Source organism: Thamnophis sirtalis, unplaced genomic scaffold, assembly GCF_051295495.1.
Source record: "Thamnophis sirtalis isolate CommonGarterSnake01/CBP01778 unplaced genomic scaffold, rThaSir2_p1.2 scaffold_2, whole genome shotgun sequence".
Taxonomy (NCBI): Eukaryota; Metazoa; Chordata; class Lepidosauria; order Squamata; family Natricidae; genus Thamnophis; species Thamnophis sirtalis.
In genome coordinates, this window is record NW_028261382.1 from 25,814,132 (window position 1) to 25,840,957 (window position 26,826).

The 26,826-nt window shown below is 49.4% G+C and overlaps 1 protein-coding gene across 2 annotated transcripts in view; it reads left to right on the forward strand.

Moving 5' to 3' along the window:
* Positions 1 to 856: 856 nt before the first annotated feature.
* OLFM1 (olfactomedin 1) overlaps positions 857 to 26,826 on the forward strand; it is a 55,801-nt gene continuing 29,831 nt past the window's right edge. Inside the window, exon 1 of one of the 2 annotated variants that reach the window (XM_014069918.2) lies at positions 857 to 1,342. In XM_014069918.2, the coding sequence (XP_013925393.1) occupies positions 1,277 to 1,342 (66 nt within the window). In that variant the 5' untranslated portion in view covers positions 857 to 1,276. Of the gene's footprint in view, positions 1,343 to 25,693; positions 26,135 to 26,826 lie in introns of those variants that run through there. The other variant, XM_087704498.1, reaches the window with a different exon arrangement.

A 26,826-nucleotide genomic window follows, 5' to 3' on the forward strand; every position in this document is an offset into this window, starting at 1 on the left:
CAGAACGGCCTTTTCAAGAACCCAAAGAGCAAATTTCTGGGCAGAGCAACTTTCTTTAGGAGCTTTAGGAGAAGGAGAAGGAAATCTACAGGACTTCCCTCCTGGGATACAGATAAAGATTAACAGAGTTGGAAGGGACCTTGGAGGTCATCTAGTCCAACCCTCTGCCCAGCAGACCCTACCCCATTTCTGACAGATGGCAGTCCAGTCTCTTCTTGAAAGCCTCAAGGGATGAAGCTCCTACAACTTCTGAAGGCAACTTCTGTTCCATGGGTTGATTGTTCTCACTGCCAGGAAATTCCTCCTTATTTCTAGGTTGAACCTCTCCTTGTTCAGTTTCCATCCGTTATTCCTTGTCTGGCTTGGAGGGGAAACGACCCCAAATCGAGCTCATCTAAAATTTCAAGGGGGCGGATGAAGGGGCTTTGCCCGCGAGAACCCGGAGAACGACCCGAGGAGGCGGGGAGGGGTGGGGGGTTCTGCCACAATCCTTTGCCGGCCAGGCGGAGCGACTCCCCCCCCCCCCAGAGGCAACTGGACTTTCCGTTTTTTTTGTTTGAAGATGCTTCGCTTCTCATCCAAGAAGCTTCTTCATCTCTGACTGGTGGGGAATGAAAGGATCCCAAGGTGTGGGGGGTGGGGCAGAGGCGGGAGGGGCGGCTGCTTTCCCACAGGGGCTGCGCTTGAGGACCCGGGCTGTCCAGGGCAGAGGGCGGGCGGGCGGCACCGCTTGCCCCTTCCGTGCCTGCCTCACTTTCCCTCTATTTAATCAAATCCCCCCCCCCCCGCCTGATGTCACATCCGCTCCCGGCCCTGCTCTCGCGGCACCCGCCTGCCCGCCCCTCCCCTCCCCTCCTCCCCTCCCTCCCTCCCTGCCTTCTCCGCCCGATCCCCCGCGCCCCTCACCTTCTCCTCCTTCCTCCTCCTCCTCCACCTGCTTTCCCAACTTTTGGCAGCGGCGGAGGGGAGACCGCCCTTCCGGGCTCGCCTGAGCTCTGCTTCCCGCCAACCTCTTCCCGGCCCGGGAGCCATCGGCAGGGCAGGCGGGCGACGGAGAGGAAGCCGGGTCGGGGGAGCCGCGCTCGGCAAGGATGCCCGCTGCCTCCAGCCATCCCGCCCCGGGCTGCTAAACCGCCAGCCGCCGCCGCCGCCCCAGAGCCCGTCAGCACCTCCTCGGCGGGGCTGCGAAGGGAGTCGGGAGCGCGGAGTCGCCTGAACCGGAGGACGCGGCTGCTGCCGCCGCCGATGCCCGTGGTTGGAGCCGCCCGCCGAAGCCATGCCACCCGCCCGCAAGCTGCTCAGCCTTCTGGTCCTGCTGCTGATGGGCACCGAGCTCAGCCAAGTAAGTGCCCCGCCGCCCCCCCGTCCCTCCCCCCGCGGACTTTCCCTCCGGCCTCCCCCGCTGCCCCCCGCCCCAACCGCCCGGGCTTTCGAAAGTTGGGGTCCCGCCAGCGCAGCCGGACGCTGTCCATGATGCTGAAGGGCGCTCCGCCCGTTTCCCCTGTTGGAGCCGTGGGGTGGGGTTTGGGGAAAGGGTGCCCGGGCAGCGCGGGGAAGGGGCAGCGCGGGGCGCCCCCTCCTTCCTCCGCCCCAGGCAGGCTGCAGCCTTTCCGCTCGCCGACCCCCTTCGTGGCCTACATGTGAAGAAGAGTCGTCGGGCCGTCGGGCTAGCCAGGGGCTCTTCCCGGAGAGCAAGGGAGTCTTTTCCGGGCTCCCGGCCCTCCATTCGGTATCGAGCCTTCTCCCCCTCCCCAAAGCGACCTTCTTTTGATGGTTTCACTGGGGGAGACTTTCCATCCCCGAAGGAAGGAAGCTGGCGAGGAGGGCAGAGGCTCCCCGGCGGGGTGTCTCCGTAAGACCTCCTCTGGCTTCCCCCAACCCTCCTCCAGTGCTTCAATGCGGAGGCCGGTCTGTGCGCTCCTTCCCTAGATAGTGGGGGGGGGGGAGAGAGGTGGGGGTTTCACCATCCTTGGTCTGCCTGGAAGCCCAAGTGGCCTCGCGGAGAAGACCAAGCTTTGCGTTGCAGGAGACGAAACCGCCCCCACTCCGGTTCTGCCTTCTTTCCTTGTCCTCCTTTCTTTTTTCTGGTTGCCCTGAAAGACCCGGAGCCCTCTTGGAACACGGGCAGCTCAATAGGGGCGGGGGGAGTGGAGGGAAGAGGTTACTTGCCTTTGTTTTGCTATTTTTGTCAGATTGGGAGGACAGGTGAAGCCTGCTGGCTGACTGCAATCATTGTTGATTTTGTGTGTGTGTGTGTGTGTGTTTGCGCGTGTGCTGCACAAGGAGAGAGGGGGAAAGCAGCTATTACCCTCTGCCCAGAACTGCGCATGGGCCAGAAGTGGACAAAGCACAGGTGAAATGGACACAGCTTTCTTCCGCTTGCCCTGCAGCTTTGGTCTGCCTTTTAGCCTCCCAGCTACCCCCTCCCCATCATCCCAGGCTGGAGAAGGTCTCCTTGATGGGGGAGATGGTTCCAGGGACCCTCATATTGCTGGCAGTGTTCCCCCTCCAATTTAAATGACTACCTTCCTGCTTGACCATGGCAGTACCTGCATCCCCTCCCCCGTATATACAGTATTTTCCTCAAGGGCAAGAGAGCGCCTTTGTTCGGCTCTGCTTTTCTGCCGGACACACAACAAAGCGAGTTGGGAAGAGTGTGAGTGAGGGGATCAAGACAGAGACCCTCCCCAGAACCCGCCCAGTTGGATGAGGAGATGGGCAAGAGGGCTTGGCTGCCATGGAGGTGAGAAGCCCCCACCCCCATTCAGGCTTCTCACCGGTGGCCGAAGACGCTAGCAACACAACCACTGCAGTTGTTTGACAAAGCTCTCGCTCCCTGGATGCAACCAGAACTGCATCTCCATTGAGAGGAGGCTGAGCTCAGCCCAAAGTCCCAGGGCTGCTGCGTGAAAGATCAGGGGGCCCTTGAAAGCCTTTGACTGTTTTCCAGGGGGAAATGCAGAATAAAACGGACACATGCTTTCAAGAAACTTCATGACAGCCTTGTAGGGTAGGCCATGATAGCCATAGCACTTAAACTTATATACTGCTTCGTAGTGCTTTTACAGCCCTTTCTAAGTGGTTTACAGAGCCTCTTGGCCCCAACAATCTGGGTCCTGATATCTCTTTACACTGTGGGGAAGAGCTCTCTTGCCTAGATCATCTTCCCTGGAGGGGACTGGAGGCTTAAATGTACAATGAACGGTTGCAGGAACTGGGCATGGCTAGTCTACTGAATTCTGACAATGAGAGCAATCAACCCATGGAACAGAAGTTGCCTTTGGAAGTTGTGGGAGCTTCATCCCTGGAAGCTTTCAAGAAGAGACTGGACGGCCATCAGACAGAAATGGTATAGGGTCTCCTACAGGGGGTTGGACTAGATGGGCAGGGGGTTGGACTAGATGACCTACAAGGTCCCTTTCAACTCTGTTAATCTGTTAATCTTCTGAGAATTACCAGCTGAGGCATAACTTGAATTGGGGATTTTTTGTGGCTCAGGATTCACCCTCTGGAGTAAGAATGCTACTGTAACTGACAAGAACAATGGGCTTTGCACAGGTGAGCCTTTGCTTTGCTTCCTTTCTGGAACAAAAGAGCCGAGTTCCGTTTTCTTTCTTTGAAAAGCTGATTTGTGAACATAAAGTTTCTAGGAAGTTGACCATCTGCAATAGGCAATCTGGGGTTTTACCCCACATGCACCTGCCTTAATCCTTTTAGGGAAATAAGGTCATCCCACATCCTCCAGGAAGTCTTTTATCCTCAGTCAAAATGAGGATGAGGATTTTTTGCTTCCCTTGAAATCCCTCAGATTCTTAGGCTTCATCATCGATATCCAAATCCATCCATTTCACTTGTGGCAAGAATGTGCTTCTGTAACCACTCCATGCCTCTAATAATAAAACCACGATTTGGAAGAGGCTGAACAAATAAATGGTGTAGGGTTTATAAATGCCCTTGATGGGCAGGGTAGGAGGGAGGGAGGAAGGGAGGCAGGCAGGGAGGCAGGCAGTGCCAAGACTGGTTGTGCTTTTGTGCTCCTTCTGATCTTGGCATTCATTGTCTAGCTTTGCTCTGCAGAGAGCAGTTGGGAAGATTGGGGTGGGGCTGGAGGAAGCTGAAGGGGTCAACCCTCCGCTTTGCATGTAAGAAACCCTTGCTGGCTCCCCTTTGACAGGTGGTGGGAGAGACCCTTCTACATTCAGGACCCCCATAGGCAAAACTCACCTTTCTACAGTCCAGGCTCTGGTCTTGTAAAGGAAAAGGTGCAGAGGTTGACTTAAGACGGTCCAAAATCCCCCCTTCCCCCTCACTCTGAAGATCCATCATCTTCACCATCCCCAGGCCTGTCTGAGTCTGCTTAATTCGGTAATAATCCAGAGGTTGGATGCTTGCAACATCTGGAGGTAATTCAGCCTCCTCTGATCATTCATCTCTGGGAATAGTCACCCCAAGTGGTATTGGGGGAATAGAAGAACCCGAGGGGGCTCCTGGGTGCCCCTGACTTGGGTTTGATGCTTTGAACTTGCCCAGCTTGGAGCCCCCCTCTGGTACCAGGAGTTGGCTGCCGTGGTGCCCTTTCTCTTCCTTGGAAAGGCTGTTCATTGGATGATCCTGATTTGGAGGGACAATCTAAGAGGGGTCATGTTGATCTTTAGCTTCTTATTTTATTTCTCTTACTTTTATCTGTGATCCGTTGCTTTGAATTGCCATTTTTTGTGCCCTGGGCCTCCTTTTGTTTCACTCCATCTGCTTTCCAGTTGGGGGACACCTGCAACATCAATTGCACACTCATGCACAGCTTCCCTCCTGTCACCAAACATTCAGCCAAATGCACAGAGAGTTTAAATGGGTGCCCCAAATAGCAGATTGAACATACAGCCCGATGCCATTCCATTCCCAGATTCAAGGTGAAGGTAGAAAGAGGGAGGTAAAAAAACATGGGAGGCAGCTAACTAGTGGAGGCTACTGGGATTGCAGAGTGCCCATCCTGAAAGATTGGCACTGATTGGCACTGAGATCAGTTGAAGATGTTTAAAACCCTGTGTCTCTCCCATTTCCGCCTCTGGGCCTTCAGATCTGCTTCGAGAGCTCCCTTAAAAGACCCCTTGCTATCCAAACACCCAGCAAGTGCTAAAGCTCACACTGACCCTGCGTCACTCAGGTGTGGATTGTAGGTCTCCAGTTAGGACGCCTATGAAATGAACCACTTTATTGTGGATTTTACATGTCAACAATTGTACTTTTAGATTAGAATAGAATACAAATGAATACAATAATGGAAGGGACCTTGGAGTCCAACCCCCTGCCTAGACAGGAAACCCTACACCACTTCAGACAAATGGCTGTCCAGCATCTTCTTGAAAACTTCCAGTGTTGGAGCATTCACAACTTCTGGAGGCAAGTTGTTCCACTGGTTAATTGTTCTAATTGTCAGGAAATTTCTCCTAAGTTGCTTCTTTCTTTGATTAGTTTCCACCCATTGCTTCTTGTTTTACTTTCAGGTGCCTCTGCTATCATGTGTCCCCTAGTCCTTCTTTCCATCAAACTAGACATGCCCAGTTTCTGCAACCGTTCCTCATATGTTTTAGCCTCCAGTCCCCTAATCCTCTTTCTTGCTCTTCTCTGCATCTTTTCTACATCGTGGCAATCAAAACAGGATGCCGTATTCCAAGTGTGGCCTTATCAAGGCCTTATAAAGTGGAATTAACACTTCACAGGATCTTGATTCTCTCCCTCTGTTGATACAGCCTAGAACTGTGTTGGCTTTTTTGGCAGCTGCTGCACACAGCTGGCTCCTATTTAAATGGTTGTCCACTAGGACTCCAAGATCCCTCTCACAGTTACTACTATTGAGCGAGGCACCACCTATATTGTACCTGTGCATTTTCTTGCCTAAATGTAGAACCTTCCTTTTTTCACCATTGAATTTCATTTTGTTTTTTCACATTTCATTTCATTTTCCTTTTTAAACCTTACATTCTTGTCTTTAAAGGATCCACTCCCTTGGCAGTGGTCTGTACAGTTGCGACAGAAAGGCAGGTAACAGACAGATAGAATTTTAGGGTTAGAAAGAACGTTGCAGATTTTCCAGTATGACCCCCCTGATTTCTTGCTTACTCTTCTTTGCTCACAAGTAAACCTGACCTGGTCAGCAGGGCTGTTGAGGTAGAAACCTTTGGCAGAAGCTTCTGAAGATAAAAATGTCAGTCTAAAATTGGAGTGGTGGGAGATTGTGGGACATTTGCACTCTGGGTTTTTGGTTCTGTGGAATTCTGTCCATGCTCGGGTTTTGGATGGTTTCCATACCACTACAGGGATAGAAGGTGAGATGGCCCATTGGAGGTTTGTGGGATGTTGAAGAAGATCGGGCTGGTCTTCAGTTGATGGGTTTGAGGAACCTTCACCTGTTTGAATCCTTTGGGTCAGCCGCAAAGCTTTGGCCAGAGGACATTTGCAGTGCACTCCTGAGTTCTTGAATTCCCTAAGATCCCACCACTGGGATGACTGCATCAGAGCCAACAATGGGGCGCACAGCTCAAGGGACAACCTTTCTCCAGAATTTCACCTGGGTTGATCTGAGCCCTAAAGGCCAGATGTCTTCATTCTGGCTTGAAACACATTCCTGTTGTCTGAGACATGATTAGACAAGCCTTCCAAAGCCCAATTGCTCCAAAAACTTCCAGCCATGGTACTCATCAACCCCAGAGGTCACTTCCGTTGGGAATAATGGACTCTCCAATTCTACGAAGCTGTCATTTGACACCTCCACAGGAATCTGGGGAAAGCAGGATTAGAAGAATTAGTGAAACAACTCGGCCTGAGATTGTAATTTAATCTCATGATTTACTATGGACTTGCAACCTGAAAGTTTAGATTGATTGTGTGAGGTTTGTAGCAGAAGTAGTTCCTATCCATAGTGTTCAAATTAGGATATTTTTCCAGTATTCACAGCTTTTACAATTATTGCAGCTACATTATTGGGTGTGAATTTCAAAAAATACCAATAACCAAAAGTTTTGCTAGGGCGTCATCAGCTTCATTTGGAATACAGGAAATAATGTTGGATCAGAGGAAAAAACAAAAATAGATGGCTGCCATGTCCTTTTACCTTAGGACAATCATCTGGAAATCAAAGGTCCCCCAACTCTGCAGTTGACAACTTCGTGTTTGGTATAAATATGAAAACCTTCTGCCGCACTGGGTCATTTATCTGCGTTTTCAAAGAAATTTTGTTCTGCCCTTTTGATTTGTTGAGCCAATTCCTCTGACTCTATTAAATTTAATGTATGTTTAATTCTCTCCATTTAAGAGTTTTCTTTTGCGGATCTCTTTGAAGTTCCATCTCCAATTTCTTGAATTCTTCCCTTGGCATCGTACCCTGTTCTTTTCTCTCTTTTTTTCTTTTTAGCCATATATATTACTTATGGCTAATCCTCTGAAATATGCCTTAGCTGTTTCCCACACATTCTGAAAGGGCCTCCTCTTCTATTTTCTTTCAAGAAAAACTCCTTTTCCTTTACTGCAGTTTCTATAAATTCTTCCTCTTTTAATATAGATTGGTTTCATGTCCCCCTTAAGTTCTTCTTTGTTACTCTCCAAAATAGCTTTATTGGATTATGGACTGTCCACTTTGCCTGCTGCTCTTGTCCTGAGGTTAGAGAAGAAGTCCTTCAGGGCACTTCGGCTAAAGTTGCCCCTCTCTCCTCGGTGCTCTCATCTTGCTGACCAACCACTGCCCGATTGCTTCATGAATATTTATTTATTAAAATGTTATGCCATCCATCTCCCCAACCACTTGACTCTGGGCAGCTTAGAATGATTCCTTCATTCTAAGGAATGAAGGGAGAAGGGAATATCTGTTTCCCAGTGTAGTTTTCTGGAACTCGGCAGGGGTTCCCTTCCTCCTTTGTCTTCCCCATCTGGCCCATCTCCTCCTTCCGCCCAATTGCTTGATCACAATTCCTGGTTCTTGAGACGAATTGCAACCCAAGGCCAAATCAGCCTCTCCGATGCTAACCTTGGATGCTTCCAGCCAACAACAGAGGTTTCGCTGAGAGATTTTGTTGGGAAATGATAGGTTTTTGCACATGGGAGAAGGTTGCTATTTCTTGTGACAGCTTCAGAAACATGGCTTTGCACATTCATTCTCACCTAGCATTGGGGGCAGATAGAGGAGTGGTAAGCTGGCCTAGAGGTGGAGCTCTCACCTCACAATCAAGAGGCTGCTAGTTCGATCCTAGGTAGAGGCAGGTATTTCTCTCTCTGGGCACAATGAGGATGTATGTGCATGAACAAAGCTCTGCATTGGCGACAGGAAAGGCATCCGGCCAGTAAACACTCAGCTCCATTCAGTTGCTCAGACTCCACCCTGCAAGGGATTATTGGGGTTGTTAAAAGAGGAGGATGATTGGGGGCAGATAAAACAGGCAGGCCAATATTATGGGGCATTCCGGTCTTTCTGATATTAAATAAGGGGGTATCTATCCCCCCCACTTAATATAAAGGGGAGGGGGGGAGGGTGTCTCAAAGGAATATCCAGGACTCTTCAGAACAGCCTTGGGGGGTGGGGGGGTGAAGTCTAGTACCTGTGCAAACCCTGAGGGAGACATAGCTGAGGATGGTGGCCATTCCTCAGGAAATAGTGGGCAACAGAATCAAGGGAAGGTCTTGCTCAGATTTCCTGGAATGAGTTCCAGCTTGTCACCCCTGAGGAAGTGGACAAGGCCATGGGAACGATGAGTGCTGTTTGCTGGATCCGTGCCCCTCCTGGCTGGTTTCGACCAGCAGGGAGGTAACACGAACCTGCTCCAGAGGATTACTTACTCGTCTCTGCAGGAGGGATCTTTCCCGCAATCCTTGAAGGAAGCGGTGGTAAGACCCCTCCTTAAGAAGCCTTCTCTGGACCCAGCTATTCTCAACAACTATCATCCAGTCTCCAACCTCCCTTTTTTAGGGAAGGTTGTTGAGAAGGTGGTGGCCCTACAACTCCGACGGACCTTGGATGAAGCAGATTATCTAGATCCCTTGAAGAACTGGCTCGCCCGTCAGGCCTGGGGATAAGGATAGTTACCCCTCCCGAATGATGAATGTATGTTGCCTACTATTTTATTATATGTCTTCTATCTTGATGTTTGTGTTCCCCCCTTCCCAGTTTTATGTGAGCCGCCCTGAGTCCCCTCAGGGAAAAGGGCGGCCTACAAATTCTAATAAAACTACCAAACTACCAAACTATCCCTTTCAGTCTGGATTCAGGCCTGGATACTCCACCGAAACCGCTTTGGTCGCACTGATTGATGATCTCTGGTGGGCCAGGGATGGAGGACACTCCTCTATCCTTGTGCTCCTTGACCTCTCAGCGGCTTTCGATACCATTGACCATGTTACCTCAAGACTTGACTACTGTAACGCACTCTACATGGGGCTGCCCCTGAAAAATGTTCGGAGACTACAACTAGTCCAGAATGCAGCCGCGTGAGCGATATTGGGTGTACCAAGGTACACCCACATCACACCTATCCTCCGCGAGCTGCACTGGCTTCCTATTGGTCTCCGGGCGCAATTCAAGGTGCTGGTCATTACCTTTAAAGCCCTACATGGCCTAGGACCCGGATATCTGCGAGACCGTCTTCTGCCACATACTTCCCAATGACCAATAAGATCGCACAGGGTGGGCCTTCTCCGGGTGCCGTCAGCCAGACAATGTCAGCTGGCAACCACCCGGGGGAGGGCCTTCTCTGTAGCCGCTCCGACCCTCTGGAATAAACTGCCCCCAGAGATCTGGACCCTACCCACTCTCATGGCCTTCCGAAAGGCTATTAAAACCTGGCTATTCCGGCAGGCCCCGGGCTGTTGAACTCATGACAGCCCCGATTAGACTGGGTGTATGTTGTGGTCTTTTTTTTAATCTATGTTTCTGTGTTTTTAACTTTTCTATTTTTTAAATGCATTGTTGTAAGTCGCCCGGAGTCCTTTGGGATTGGGCGGCCTATAAATTCATTAAACATCAACATCAACATCACCACCTGGCCTGTCCAGATGGCCGGAAGTTGCCTCCCCTGTCGTCTACCGGGCGTTTCCCTCCTTCTCCTTCCCCATTTGGGACTGCTATCTGTTAGAAATGGTGCAGGGTCTCTTGCTTCAGCAGGGGGTGGACTAGATGACCTACAAGGTACCTTCCAACTCTGTCAAACCTATTCAATCTTTTGTTGTTGTTACCATCCCCCTCCCCGGCCTGTCCTTTGGGACCCTGAACCCTAAAGCCCCTTTTCCTCACTTCATCTCATCTCTCACTTGTCCTCCCATTTCTTATCTTTGGCGCCTGATATTCCCACCACTCTTTACATGGCTGGGATATTGGAGGGAGAGGAGGGCAGTTTCTCTGGCATTCCCTTGGTTTCTTTAGAGCCGTGATGGCAAAACTATGGCACGTGGGCCAGAGGTGGCATGCGGAGCTGGCGTGCCATTGCAGCCGGTCTTCATGGGTACTAAAATGCCAGAAAACAACCCGAAATAGCCCCAAAAATGGCCCAAAACCAGGCTATTTTGGGGGGCATTTTCAGGCTGTTCCCAGGCTGGTTTTGGCCTGAAATACATGCATGTGCCAGGCAGCTGGTCTTTGGGTTTCCGGTGCTCCGGCACAAATGCCTGCGCATTCTGGTTTAGGCACTCAGTGCCAAAAAGGTTTGCCATCAGTGGTTTAGAGGCTCCAACCAGCAAGTGCCTCTTATTGCGCTTCATACTTCATGAGAGGAATCTGAAATAATATAAGCCAAGGGAAGTCATCAGGCCTTAATTGTCTGGTCTGTTAGATTCATGCGGCATCTTCTCTTCGGGGCCATCAGGGGCCCCTCTGGCCATTTTTAGACAAAGGCAGCTTCTGGGGACCCCCGCTGGAATGGGGAGGGCGAGGCTGCCCAGGATCCCCAGGCAGCTCCTCTGGCTGTGTCTTCCCTTGGGGCCTCAAGCTGGCCCACTCTGCTAAACCTGACCTTTGGAGGAGGGTCAGGTGGGCAGCAAGTGAGGCTGGTATCTTTTCTGCTGACCCAAGGACAACCCCCCTCCACCCCCACCCCACCCATTCTAAACCTGTGCTTTTTCTCCTTTGTTCTTTATTTCTATGAGCAACGTGCACCTGTGATCAGACTAAAACCAGACAGAAAAAATAAATATGACCCCATCACCAAGGGAGGATGTTGCATAAATCGGGAGCACGGGTGGGAACTCTTAAGAAGGGAAAGAGAGACCCAAAGAATGCAGTGGTCTCCATGGGTCAACATGTCAAAGTTTTGTCCCTGCCCCCCTTTTTCCCCACTCCATTGAGTTTGATTCAGATTAACAGAGATGGAAGGGACCTTGTAGGTCATCTAGTCCAACCCACCCCGGCCCGCCCAAGCAGGAGACCCTACACCATTCTGAGACTGTCTCCATAAGTCCCTGCAGTTTTCTTGGCAAGATTTTTCAGAAGGGGTTTCCATTGGCTCCTTCTTTAGGGAGAGGACTGGCCCAAGGTCACTCAGCTGGCTCCATGGAGAGCTAGAACCCAGGGCCTCCTGGTCTCTAGCCTGATGCCTTCACCATGATACCCAAGCTGTTCTTGACTCCTCTTTAAATCTCTTACTAGAGATGTCCAAGGGAAGACTAGAACTCAACTCTCCCAACTTCTTGGTTCTTAGTTAGGTGTCTTTAACCGCTACGCCATACTGGGCATCTAGGACCATGTTTTGGATGGGCTTAATAAAGCAGGTTTTCCTTGGAATATTTCAGCTGGCTTGCTATGAGGCACCTACTGTTTAAAGTAGTTTAATTTCAGCGGAACTCATTTTTATCAGCATTTCCGCATCCCACTCATTTCCAAAGGATGCTTATTGAACAAATGTGCTCTTGCAATCTGCTTTCTTAAGAATGATTTATCCAATAGGACTAGCCACATGATATCTTCAATTGGCTGGTTTCTGGGAAATTGTCGGCTATCCATCAATACTCTATTGCTTCTATTGGTTCCCCCCCCCCACCATATTCTCTGTATTCTGCTAATGTGTATTTATTTCAGTTTTGTAGAAATACTCTTTCTTCTCTTTCCAAGTGTTTCTAGCTTTGAAGCACATGAGGAAAACGGGACTTAGCTGAACAATAGAAGCCTTGGGCCAAGGCAATCCCAGCATTTTTCTGGCTAAAACCCTTGGAATTTCAGCAGCACCCAGTGGAAATATAGATTTGCTAAACAAGTAAAAGACACATAGCAGTTGGCTTAGAAAGGGGATGCTCTTTGTCTCAGGTTGATGGACATTCATTCCACCATCATTGGGACTCATGGAAGCATTTCATGGAAGAATACAGAATAACAGAGTTGGAGGGGACCTTGGAGGTCTTCCAGTCCAACCCCTTTCTCAAGCCTGGGGAGACCTTATTCCATTCCAGACAAATGTCTGTCTTAGAAGCCTCCATTGATGGAACCAATGATGCAATCAAAGTTTGCCAGAGAGGATTCGCTTGCTTCAACATTTGCTAAATTCCTCTTCTTCTACCATGGTTGTTGTGGATTGGATCTACTCTTAGGGCAGGTCCTTCTCAGCAGAAGGACACAATTTCTCACTTCTCACTTGTATTCAGAGACTCTTGATACTGGGGTTGTAATGATCTCCAGTTCTGAAGGTCCACGTGTAATTTCGAGCTTCTCTAGAAAGATCTGGAACTGGTCTTAGGTTCCAATAAGCAAAGTGGAGAAATATGAGCCCAAGAAAAGATGCACCTACATCAAGGTGTTACTGGCAAGAGCAAACATTGCCTCCATGCACAGTCTGAATCCATTCACCCTGCAAATCTTGTTAATCCAATTAAATTCATTTAAAATGAACACACTGCCTTTGGTAGACGGGTATCCATATAATCCAATTTAATTAATCCAGCTCAGCATCCTAGAATAAATACCATACAAATGTAACAATTCATGTCACCCAAATATTTAGGGATCCAGTTCTTGGTTGACTTTAAAAAAAAACACCCTTCCTTTGTTTTCTTAGAGAATAATTGGGAATCACAAGTGTACTGTAATTTAAAACAAAGACCAAACAAATGTCATGCATTTGTTTAAAAAGGTCTTACCAGGAATGCAAAGTGCTCAAAATGGGAAACTAATTGATTGTGGAAGGCTCTTGGCTGGAATACCATTGCTAGAAACAAAGAGGTTTTAAAGCCAGAGTAACCCGTTTAATAGTACATTAGGAAGAGAAGGAAACAAGATCGTTTTATTTTTTTAAAAATTAATTGTTTTCTTATGATCCCATAAAATTGGGCCCCACAGCAAAACAGATTAGAATGGATGTTTAAAAACAAAAATGAAGCAGGATTTCCTTCTGTGAAACTTATTCAGAATAGAGATGGACAGAATCATTAAGGGGTTTAGTTCAACTTTCCAATCTCATCTACAAAATATTGTCTGTTGACCTCCCTTCGAAGTGCTGAGCTTCCAAGTCCGAAGGTCCTTTTTTACTAGCATGGTTTTAAAAAAATAATTAATTGTGTTTAATTAATTTGTCCCGCCTTTATTTTTTGTCAACACAAGGCAGTGCACATACCAAATTTATTTATGTGTATCCGACTTTTAGTATTTGTTTACAAATAACTCAATGCAGGGAACAGCTCCAACACACCTTCCCATTTTCCCCATAGTGACAACCCTGAGAGGTAAGTTGGGCTGGTCCAAAGTCACCCAGTTGGCTTTCATGGCAGGACTAGAACTCACCATCTCCTGGTTTTTAGGCTGGTGCCTTAGATGCTACACCAAACTGGCTATAATGACTTTAAAACGCTTTTTATTTTAATTTTTGAATAAATTAGCCAAACTGGCAATAATCTTATGAAAACCAACCCAAGCAATTATCTCCAAATAAAAGTGCTGGATGTTTGCATTCTGTCCCTCAAATGCCCTAAAATAATTGAGATGCTGGGGGATGTGAGTGGAGACCCTCCAGGGCAGGATCTCGGCATTTGGGACTAGCCGTAATGCAGGTTTCCCTTCAGAGTTGCAAACAGGCCTCAATGGTTCCTTCCTTAGAAATCCCCCCCCACACACACACACACAAACACCTGCCAAATAAACTTGAAGACACACGCACACAAACACATCCCGCCCTGGTCAAATGACTCTGAATTAGGCAATGGGAACAGTTCTTCACACTCAAAGGAAGCCCCGGGCAAAGACTGTTATGAAGAGGACATAGTTTGAGCCACAGAAATGCTAAGCCCTTGCTCACATATGCACCCCATCTTTGATCTGAGCCACAGTTTCACTTCATGGATGCTTTGGCCACAATAGCACTTAGCAGTAGCGCTTAGACTTATATACTGCTTCACAGTGCTTTCCAGCTCTCTCTAAGCAGTTTAGAGTCAGCCTATTTCCCCCAACAACATGGCTCCTCATTTTACCCACATCGGAAGGACAGAAGCCTGAGTCAATGTTGAGCCAGTCAGGATCAAACTGCCAAATTACAGGCAGCCAGTAGACAGCAGAAGGAGCCTGCAGTACTGTACTCTGACCACTGCGCCATCAGGGCTTACCGTAGGTTCCCCACATCACTGAGCCATTTCATCCCAGCAACTCTGGTTTATAAACTGGCAAACACTAAGTATCTTGGTCACACCTGGGTGTGCAGGAGCTCCATTCCTGCAGCCCTCCTAACACCCCACCTGCAACTCCCAGAGCCACATCCTGCCTCTTCCGGCTGCAGCTGCTTAGAGGTGTAATTCAAGAGCACCTGGAAAGTCACACAGCCCCAAAGGAGAGCCAGCTGGGGTCTTTGGGGCTCATGGAAAAGGGAAGAGGGGCTCCTGAAGTGGAAGCTACAAAGGCTGAGAAGGGTCAGAAGCCCCCGCCTTGGCAGTGGCTGCTGCATGCCAAATTGCCTTGCATGGGGCTTCCCTGACCTCTTGCTGGGGCTCCCAGATCTCACCCCCCCCCCAATTATCTCTGGACTTTTTAGCTGCCTTGGGAGCAGGGGAGGTGCTGTGTGGGGAGCTACTACTGGGGCTACTCTCAGTCCAGATCCAGATCCATCTGAGTCGTCTGACGAAGGGGAAAACCATGGAGCATTTCACCAGCATCGGTTTTCAGCATGGGGAAAAAATGGGGATGGGGGATTGTCATTGTTTGCAGGAGTTCTGTCTGTCCTCAGGCTTAGTATCCTCGTGGAAAGGGATGGGGGGGGCTAGCTGGCATCTGGTCCAAGGAGAAAGGGAAGAGAAGTGCCTGGGTGGACAAAGGGGATGTTTTAAGATGGGGGGGTAAGCTTCCCTCCGCATCTTAAGTCAAGGATGCAAACTTTCCTTGTGGTCCCTTGCCACACAAAAGACATAGGCAGCATCTCGTTCAAACATGGGACTCACAGTATGTGGCCCTTCCAACAACTTTGCCCTCTTTGATCTGACCTAAGCATATATGCTACAATGTCCTACCTGTCAATGAATATTTCAGCTTCAGCCGCAACAACACATGAGCTCACAATAGATACAAACTTATGGCAAGCCGCTCCAAACTTAATTGCAGAAAATACGACTTGTCTTTTGACAAGAGCGGTCAATGCCTGGACTCTCTACCTGACTCTGTGGTTTCTTCCCCAAACTCCCCAAACTTTAACCTTAGACTGTCTACTGTCGACCTCACCCCAATCCTAAGAGGTCTTTAAGGGGCGTGCATAAGCGCACCAGCATCCATTCCGTCCCTGTCCTAATACTCCCTTGTATTCGTATTCATTTCATGTGCTCTTAATCATGTATATACTAGTATCTGTTATCTAATTCATATTTGCATAAATAGGTAGGTAGGGGGAGGGAGAGAGAGAGAGAGGGAGGGAGGGAGGGAGGGAGGGAGGGAGGGAGAGAGAATCTGGCTGTTCCTGGATCCACAGTAGCAGTACCTGATCCTGCCAGAGCTTTACCCACATGGGGGCTACAAGGGGTCCGTATTGAGCAAGAATAACAATAACAGAATAACGAGTTCCTTCCAACTCTGTTATATGTTATTTAACAGTGTTGGAAGGGACCTTGGAGGTCTTCTAGTCCAACCTACTGCTCAGGCAGAGAATCCTTAATCATTTCAGGCAAATGGTTATCCACTCTCTTCTTAAAAACTTCCAGTGTTGGGGCATTCACAACTTCTGGAGGCAAGTTGTTCCACTGATTAATTGTTCTCACTATCAGGAAATTTCTCCTCGGTTCTAGGTTGCTTCTCTCCTTGGTAGTTCTAGGTAGTTCTAGGTTGCTTCTCTCCTTGGTAGAGCCGAGGTGGCGCAGTGGTTAGGGTGCAGTACTGCAGGCCACTTCAGCTGACTGCTAGCTGCAGTTCGGCGGTTCAAATCTCACCGGCTCAAGGTTGACTCAGCCTTCCATCCTTCCGAGGTGGGTGAAATGAGGACCCAGACTGTGGGGGCGATATGCTGACTCTGTAAACCGCTTTGAGAGGGCTGAAAGCCCTATGAAGCAGTATATAAGTCTAATTGCTATTGCTATAAGTTTCCACCCGTTGCTTCTTCCCCTGCCTTCAGGTGCTTTGGAGAATAGCTTGACTCCCTCTTCTTTGTGGAAGCCCCTGAGATATTGGAACACTGTCACCCCTGGTTCTTCTTTTCATTAGACTTCTATATCGCTTCACAGTGCTGTACAGCTCTCTCTAAGCAATTGACAGATTCAGCATATCACCCCCAACAATCTGGGTCTTCATTTTACCGACCTCAGAAGGATGGAAGGCTGAGTCAACCTGGAGCCGGTGAGAATCGAACTCCTGGCAGTGAGCAGTGAGTTAGTCTGCAATCCTGCATTTTAACCACTGTGCAACTACAACTCTTCAACTAGACCTCCCCAATTCCTGCAACCATTCTTTGTTAGATTCTAGTCCCTACTCATCTTTGTTGCTCTTCTCTTTGTAGAGTCTCAACATCTTTTTGGCCCTAAAAGATTTTTGGGTCGTTTCATTGGAGAGTTTGAAAACTTGACCTGACAATGTAGCTGCGCCAGTGGTGGGATTCAAAATGTTTTACTACCGGTTCTGTGGGTGTGGCATGGATTGGTGGGCGTGGCAGGGGAAGGATACTGCAAAATCCCCATTCCCTCCCGATCAGCTGGGACTTGGGAGGCAGAGAATAGATGGGGACGGGGCCAGTCAGAGGTTCTCCTAACTACTCAAAATTTCCACTACCGGTTCTCCAGAATTGGTTACAGCCTGCTAAATACCACCTCTGCTGCTGCATGATTTTTGGGGATCCCCCCCCCCCAGGCAATTAGTCTCTGCAGCTCCTATCTTCCCAACCTGGGATGGTTCTTCAGTCACCTCCCTGTTGTGGAGTGTGTGTGTGTGTGTGTGCGTGTGTGCATGTGTGTGTGTCCATGTGTATGTGTAGTAGCATTCCTGGAAGTAAAAAGCGTACTGCAGGGTGGTATTTTGTTTGCAATGCCAGGTGTAAATTTATTTTTTAAATTAAATTAATGTGTGTGAGTTAAATTAATTAATGTATTAATTAACATCAGGTAAGACTGGTGGCCTAGCAGGCACTAAGGAAGGTACCAATTCTGTTGCAACCACAGCATCGCATGAATTAATTTCACCTTCAGGACAGGAAAAGTTGTGCACATATTGGAATGAAAAAATAGAATAGAACAGAACAGGAACAGGAATAGAATGCAAAATAGAATAGAACAGAACAGAGCAGAACAGAACAAGACAAGACAGGAATAGGAATAGGAATAGGAATAGGAATAGGAATAAGGAAAGAATAGAATAGGACAGGACAGGAATAGAATAGGAATAGGAATAGAATGGGATGGGATGGGATGGGATGGAATAAGAATAGGAATAGGAATAGGAATAGGAATAGGAATAGGAATAGGAATAGGAATAAGGAAAGAATAGAATAGAATAGAATAGAACAAGACAGGACAGGAATAGAATAGGAATAGGAATAGGAATAAGGAAAGAATAGAATAGGAATAGGAATAGGAATAGAATAGAATAGGAATAAGGAAAGAATAGAATAGAATAGGAATAGGAATAAGGAAAATAGAACAGAACAGAGCAGAACAGAACAAGACAGGAATAGGAATAAGAATAGAATAGAATAGGAATAGGAATAAGGAAAGAATAGAATAGAAATAGGAATAGGAATAAGGAAAGAATAGAATAGAAATAGGAATAGGAATAAGGAAAGAATAGAATAGGACAGGACAGGAATAGGAATAGGAATAAAGAAAGAATAGAACAGAGCAGAACAGAACAAGACAGGAATAGGAATAGGAATAAGAATAGGAATAGGAATAAATAGAATAGAATAGGAATAGGAATAGGAATAAGGAAAGAATAGAACAGAGCAGAACAGAACAGAACAAGACAGGACTAGGACTAGGACTAGGAATAGGAATAGGATAGGAATAAGGAAAGAACAGAACAGAATTCTTTATTGGCCAAGTGTGATTGGACACACAAAGAATTTGTCTTGGTGCATATGCTCTCAATGTACATAAAGAAAAATAAAATACATTCATCAAGAACCCACTTCCTACCACATCTGGCTCTTTCAGGACCTGAGAATCCACACCTCCTCTGAATACAAGAGAAGAGATTTTTCCATATGTTTTTCAGGGGGAAAAGCCTAAGCTAGAAGAAGGACAAATGTTTTGACTTCCTTGCTTCTGTCTGTCCAGTGTAGTTGCCTCCTCCTGAGGCCGACCCAATCCCAGGGCTTCTCTGCCTTGGGAAACCAGGAGACATCCAGTGCTCCATTTCTACCAGAAGAAAAAAATAACCCCGGAAGCTCAGAATTATGGGAGAAAAACTCGACCTTAATATGAAGGAGAGGAAATCTCAATCCTTCCACCTGAGGAAAGATTGAGGAAAAACGGGGCACTGAGGAGAGCAGTTCAGCCGTGTCAGGAATGACCTTGAGTGGAGTTTCTCAGCTTTGACCTTTAAGTGGGTGAACTTCAACTCCCAGAATTCCCCAGCCGGAATTGTGACCCTCTCATCTTTGAATCGATCAGAAAGGTCAACAGTTCAGCTGTTGAATCCCTAGTGTCGCGTAATGGAGTGAGCTCCCGTGACTTGTCCCAGCTTCTGCCACCCTAGCAGTTCAAAAGCACGTAAAAAATGCAAGTAGAAAAATAGGGATCACTTTTGGGGGAAGGTAACAGCGCTCTGTGCGCCTATGGCATTTAGTGATTCCGGCCACAGGACGATGGAGATGTCTTCGGACAGCACTGGCTCTTCAGCTTTGAAACGGAGTTGAGCACTGCCCCCTTGAGTCAGGAACAACTAGCACAAATGTGCGGGGGAACCTTTACCTTTACCATCTTTGAATTCCTGGTTTTCAGAAACACTGATCTATAATCTTGTCACAGGTGCCCACTGACCCCTGATGTATTTTTTTGACCACTGAAATCCACCCTCTTGCCAATACTACATACATTGATAGCCAAACTGTTGGATGAGGGAGTAGATATCACCCCCACCCCTGGCAAAGAAAGGTGACATCAGCTTGTTAATTCTCAGAGAAGCATAATCTCCCTTTTAGTTAAAATATCCATGTGGAAATAGCTATTTTGAAGAGCCCTGGTTTTGTAGTGGTCAGAATGCAATATTTCAAGCTAATTCTGCCCACAGCCAGGAGTTCGATCCTGATTGACTTAAGGTTGACTCAGCATTCTATCCTTCCGAGTTGGGTAAAATGAGGAGCCAGATTGTTGGGGGCAAGAGGCTGACTCTGTAAACTGCTTAGAGAGGGCTGGAAAGCACTGTGAAGTGGGATATGTCTAAGTGATATTGCTGTTGCTTGCTTGCTTCCCTTCTTCTTTCTCTCCCTCTCCTTCCTTCCTTCCTTCCTTCCTTCCTTCCTTCCTTCCTTCCTTCCTTCCTTCCTTCCTTCCTTCCTTGCCATAGTGGCGCAGCGGTTAAAATGCAGTATTGCAGACTAATTCTGCCCACTGCCAGCAGTTCGATCCTCACTGGCTCAAGGTTGACTCAGCCTTCCATTGTTCCTTCTGAGGTCGGGAAAATGAGAATCCAGATTGTTGAGGGTGCATTATGCTGACTTTGTAAACTGCTTAGAGAAAACTGAAAAGCACTGTAAATCTAAGTGCTATTGCTATTTTGGGGACAGTTTGTGCCCAGACAAAAAAGGAAAGAAAAAGACCAAGGGATGCCACCTGACCAAAGAATGGCGAGGAGAATCATGGTGGGGAAGACAGAGGGGGTGGGGAAGAGTCAGAGATGCCCTAAACCTGCCCTTGGAGCCTGAATCGTTGCCGCCTCATAGGGAAGGCTCCCTTCTGTCCCCCAAAGGAGTTGAAAGCTCAGTTCCAATTTATCTCCCAGATCAATTCCCTGGTGGGGAACTGGAAAAACAGAACAAGGAACAGGCTGCCTTTGCCACTGAGAAATGGGGACAGGCTGTCTGCTGGCTCCGTGTTTGCAAATTAGACTAAAGCAGGCATATTCTAATGGCATTTCAAATGCCTAGCAGAGAGCCACCTGTTCTCATTTAAAATAAATTGTCATTTCCCGAAAAAGAGGGAAGGAGGGAGACTTTTCCACCCACTCTGCTTTCTTGTGAGGCCATCCGTGCACAGCCCACACGGATGCAACTGCCTGTAGATGGAACCATCACCGATTCAGGCCCAGAAAATGTTGTCCACAAAAAGCCAGGACATATACAAAATGGGAAGGCAGCTCTGAGGTGTGTATATGTCTGTAGGGTGTGTGTGTGAAGTTTTCCAAGAGGCACCAGGAGGCATTTCCATATGAGCCCTGGTGGTGCAATGATTAGAGTGTGGTACTGCAGGCTCCTTCTGCTGACTACCGGCTGCCTGCAATTTGGGCCCAAATATGCTGACCCTGTAAACTGCTTAGAGAGGGCTGACAGGCACTATGAAGTGGTATATAAGTCTAAGTGCTAAGAGGGAAGGAAGGAAAGAAGGAAGGAATGGCCGTGGTAGCGCAGTGGTTAGAGTGCAGTACTGCAGGCTCCTTCTGCTGACTGCTGGCTGCCTGCAATTTGGCAGTTCAGTTCTCACCAGGCTCCAGGTTGACTCGGCCTTCCATCCCTCCAAGGTGGGTAAAATGAGGACCCAAATTGTTGGGGGCAAGAGGCTGACTCTGTAAACTGCTTAGAAAGGCTGTAAAGGACTGTAAAGCGGCATATAAGTGCCATTGTTATTGCTATACAGCTGCCTCTGTTCACACTGACTGCCAGATGAGCCCCTCCCTCACAAGCTTCCTTTCAGCCCTGCTCCAGCATGGGGCAGCAGGTGTGTGACTAGGAGAGGGGCTCAGTAGGGATTAGGACGAGGGTTCAAGTCCTCCCTCCCTGGGGCTTCAGGCCTGCCACAGTCTCTCTGCCTAACCCACCTCACAGGACGGTTGTGGCAGGAGTCAAAATAGATGGCAGCAGATTGCACACCTGGAGCTCCTGAAGGAAAAGCAGGCTATAAATCAACAGCTGAGCTAAAAAGGAAAATAGCTCGATTATTTCCTCATTCAATCAATAAAGAAGATCCTAATAGGTGATCTAATTGATGAGATGGCTGTCCCATTTGGGGGGGGGGGGTATTTTAACTTGTGTTCGGTGGCTGAAAAGGTATAGTCACTTCTGGCCTATTTGACTTCTGTGACTTGAAAATCCCTAGTTTTCTTAGCAGTCACCCTAAGTGTCCTGTAAATCCAGGAGCAGGTTTTGAGTAAAAATGATTACTCCAGTATAAGATGGGGGATATCTTTCTACCTCTCAGGTCCTCACAATTTCAATCCATAAATGAATGAGAGAGAAGCCACTTATGCAATGTCACACAATGAGTTAGACAAATGCAATGGGTAGTTTGTGTTTCTTCTGTTGTGGAAACTCAGACCCGATTGGAGCAGTTTGTGTGAATCCAAACATTACCTTAAGCCAGAGGACTGCTGGATATGGTGGGCTACCTACACATACCAATAATCCCAAAGGTGCTTTTTTTCAGGAGGCAACTTTCTTGGTTTTTCTTTTGAAGATGTTTCACTTCTCATCCTAGAAGCTTCTTCAGCTCTGACTGGATGGTGGGGAATGGAAGGATTTATGTTCCTTGCAGACAGCTGGTCCTTGGCATCCTTTTAAAGGGTCCTTGAAGCACTTGAAGGTTTATCTATGTAGCGCTGAAGAAGCTTCTTGGATGAGAAGGTTCAAAAGAAAAAATAAGAAAGTCCAGTTGCCTCCTGAAAAAACGCCTTTGGGGCAACCATGACCTGGATGACGGAGAATCTCTACAGACTTTTAGCTACGCAATTTGGGATGGTGACGGAGTAGGAATGGATTTCCAGAGGAAAACTTCTAAATGGATGCAAAGGACCAGCTGTCTGCAAGGAATATAAATCCTTCCATTCCCCACTATCCTGTCAGAGCTGAAGAAGCTTCTTGGATGGAGAAGCGAAACGTCTTCAAAAAGAAAAAACAGAAAGTCCAGTTGCCTCTTGAAAAAAAGCACCCTTGGGACAAGTCTCATCTGGATGACGGAAAATCTCTACAGACTTCAGCTACACAATTTGGGATGAAGACCCTTGGAATGGGGTGGGAGGAGGAATGGATTTTCAGAGGAAAAATTGCAGACCACAGGAACTATTGGCACCACTCAGGTGACCTTGAGGACAGAGATAAACCTCCAGGTGGCCTCAACGTCCCTCTAAAAGGACCAGCTGTCTGCAAGGAGTCTAAATCCTTCCATTCCTCCCATTATCCTGATAACGTTTCACTATCCCAGATAGTGAAACCTAGGTCTACATGTGGTGTGAACCCAGCCAAGAGACGCTTCATGAAACAGAACGGAAAGGAGAAGATCCCGGGCAAGCAGAGGGATCTTTCTCAGGAGAAGAGGCTGAACGGTTTGCAGTCAAGGAGATCTCCCCCAACCAAGTGGACATGGTCCAAAGAGAGAAGCACATTGGTAACCCAGCTGTACCACACCTTCAACCTGGTCATTGAACTGATTCCTTTTTTGGGTCAAAGTGCTGAATCATGATCTAACCCGGGAGGTCTGGATTGGCACAAGGCTGCAAAAAAACGATCACCAGTCAAACTGCTTTCCCCTTGAGTGAAGACAGCTGCCTCCTCCCTGGCCAGATTCAGTGAATGGGAGACTGAGAGCGCTTCAGAAACGAAGAGGCGACTTCTCTACACAGAGGCCCTCTGGCTGCTTCTGGAGAGCACCTGCAGTGGCCTCCCTGTCCTTTTCCTGAATGTGGAAGGCTCGTCACTGCCTCCCCCACAAAAGGAGCCATCGTGGGGAATTGGGAGGATGCCCACAAAGGGCTCATAGCCAGAGAAGCTGGGAATCGCTGCTCTGCTGCTTCCAGAGGAGTCAAATAGGATTCCATGCCCCAAAGAGTTCCAGGACTTCATTCTCCTTCCTTTGTTGGAATTGCCGCAGAGACCATGTTCTCACATCACGGCGGCTCAGGACACAATCCATAACACCATCTCTGCTCAAAGTGCAAGGAACTCATTACTTCCTGCGACAGCCTGTTTCCTGGCCAAGGACTTCCTGAGGTCCAGCTAAGCCTCCTGCCTGCCCAGTCACCTTGTCCCAGGGTGGGGGGACTTGTTTTTCATCCCCTTCCCTAGTTGTATTAATAGAGGGATACAATCACGATCAAGGGAGGTACTAATACCACTCTATAAAGCCTTAATAAGGCCACACTTAGAGTCCTGCATCCAGTTTTGGTCACCAGACTATAATAAAAGACTGAGACTCTGAAAGAGTGCAGAGAAGAGCAACCAGGATGATGAGGGACTGGAGGCTAAAACACACAACGAACGGTTGCAGGAACTAGACATGGCTAGTCTAGGGAAGAGGAGGACCAGGGGAGACAGGAGAGCATCTTCCAATATTTGAGGGGCTGCCACAGAGAAGAGGGGATTAAGCTATTTCCCAAAGCACCCGAAGGCCAGACAAGGAACAATGGATGGAAACTGATCAAGGAGAGATTCAACCTGGAAATAAGGAGAAATCTCCTAACAGTGAGAGTAATCAACCAATGAAACAGAAGTTGCCTTCGGATGTTGTGGGAGCTTCATCACTTGAGACCTTCAAGAAGAGACTGGACTGACATCTGTCACAAATGGCGTAGGGTCTCCTGCTTGAGTGGGGCATTGGACTAGATGACCTACAAGGTCCCTTCCAACTCTGTTAATCTATTAATATGATGTGATTTTGCTCTCCTCCCAGCTGTGGGCCTGCAGTAGCCGTGTTGGCTGGGAGATGGCACCAAAGCCCACCAATGCTTCCTGAAGCACCAAGTCAGCCCTGCCTAACAGCAGCTGGCATGCAAGGATGATTCTTAAGCTGCCTTTACCAAAGATGCCTATCTCGGTTACGGAATGAAACAGGGTCTGCAAAATACCTTGAACCAAAGGGGTTGCCCAGAATCGCCAAGTCACGGAAAGCATCATCATCATCATCATCATCATCATCATCATCATCATCATCATCATCAAGAACCATCAAAGTTAAAAGCAAACATGTGTGAATTCAGTCACTGGTCCTTTAACATGAAACACAAGGGTGAACATCTCCCAAGCTCATCTGAACTGGTTCCTTAAGGATGGGAGGAAACATGTCTATGACCAATCCTCTATGGCGGTCAGTTCTTTTGGGAAATCTGAAGGGAACCTCTTGTCTTTGACAACTGCTGTGCTTGGAGTAACTCGGGAGTCCTTTAGATGTTCAGATTTTGTTGTCATCCTTCCCCAAGTATTGTGGGTGGAATGTGGTTCTTTGGTTCCTGGAATAACAGGACGAGGACTTGAAGGTGCTTTTTCAGGAGGAAACTGGACCTCCTGGTTTTTCTTTGGAGACGTTTCACTTCTCATTCAAGAAGATTCTTCAGCTCTGACTGGATGATGGGGAAGGATCCGGTCAGGGCTGAAGGAGCTTCTTGGATGAGAAGCGAAATGTCTTCAAAGAAAAACAAGGAAGTCCAGTTGCCTCCTGAAAAGGCCCCTGGGGGTCAACAGTGGATGATGGAGAATCTCCCTAGGCAAACGGTGATGGCTTGAAAGGCACACGAATGGGGGCTTGTCAAGGGCCTCAGACTGAGCTCAGCAGAAGAAAAGGCTGTGATGGTTTTGGGGGAGTCAGAGGAGGAACATCAGTTATGAATAACAAGGGCTGAATCTTCTCCTCAGGGAAAAACAGCGAGGCTCCTTCACTGGAGGCCTCCAACCGGGGCCAGCAGGGAAACCTGGCCTGGCGCTGGACATGTTCCCCGCCAGAAGACCTCCTCCCCCAGGCCCCGCTTGCGAGGAAGGCGGAGGGGGAAGAGAGGCTGCCTGAGGAGCCCCGGGCAGAAAGGCGCTGAGAGCAGAGCCCGCACCGGGCGCTTCGGCTTCTGGCGGTGCTCTTGGCGGCCGGTTGGGCGCAGGAGAAGTCGGAGGGCGCTGCGTGTGTGTGTGTGTGTGAGAGAGAGAGGGGGGGGAGGGGCAACCGACGGGGGTCCCGACTGCAACGGAGGCCGAGGCTGGCTCCGGCCCCTCTCCGCCTCGCCCGCCAGAGGGCAGCAAGGAAGCGCGCGAGGCGGCGGGGGCTCCGGCTGGCCTGACATCAGCAGCGGCGCAGCTGGCTGGCCGCCCCGGCTGGGCTCCGCCTCTCAGTCCCGCGCGCGCTGCCGGCGGGTCGGCGGGGATTCGGGGCGGAGCGGGCGCGCGGAGCCGCCGGCTGCCAGATCGCCCATTCCGCTCGGCGTAGCGCTCCCGGCCTCGGCAGCTCCGGGGCGGCGGCGGGGAGGCGCTCAGGCGGCGGCCCCGGAGAGGCGAGCGGACGGCCATGGGCCAGCAGCGGCGGGGCGGCGCTCCGGGCGACCGGCGGGGCGCAGCGTCCGGCCCCACGGGGCGCAGGCAGCCCGGCTGGGAATGAAGGCGGCGGCGGGCGGAGCGCCCCAGCGGCGGCGGCGGCGAGGAAGGGGCGGGCGCGCCCTGCCGGGACCATGTCGGTGCCGCTGCTGAAGATCGGCGTGGTGCTGAGCACGATGGCCATGATCACCAACTGGATGTCGCAGACGCTGCCCTCGCTCGTCGGGCTCAACACCACCAAGCTCAGCGCCGCCTCGGGGGGCACCTTGGACCGCAGCACCGGCGTGAGTCACGCGCCGCGCCGGGAAGGAAGGGGGAGCCGCCGCCGGCCCTCCGCAGCCATCCGTCAAGGGCCGCCGGGTGCAACCGCAGACCCCCGCGCGGGGCGGGCGGGCGAGGTCCGCGGAGACGCCAGCGGGGAAGGGGCGCCCGAGAGGGGGACGCGGCGCCTCGGGGGGGTCTTGCGGGCGGGCGGGGGAAAGGGGGGCCGGGCCGCCTCCCGTTCGCGGTCGCAAAGTTTGAGCGCGGGTCGCGTCCTCCGGTCCCCAGACTGTCGGACCCCGACGGGAGTCCCTCCCGACGGAGCGGTGAATCCCCTGGAAGCGGGGAAAGGGGTCGTGGGGAAAGCTCTGCAGGGGCTGATGGGGGGAAGTGGGGGGCGCACCCCCCAAAAGGACAAGGAGGAGGAAGAGACGCCTCCGTGGCAGTTTCAGCCTCCAAGAAGAGCCCCCCCCCGCGGGAATGAAGGCCGAAGTGAACCTAAGTGGGGGGAGGGATACGACGAATGGGGGCTGAGGGGGGGATGGGCATGCGGGGGTGGGGGGCGCAGATCAGATTCCGGGATGCGGGTGTGTGTATCTGCCCATCCTGAGGACGGCTGGGAAGGATGGCTGTGAAACGAGGAGAGACCAAAGCTCCCGTGTCAAAGACTTTAGTGAGCATTAGAAAAAGGGAGGGGGGAGGACAAAAAAACTAA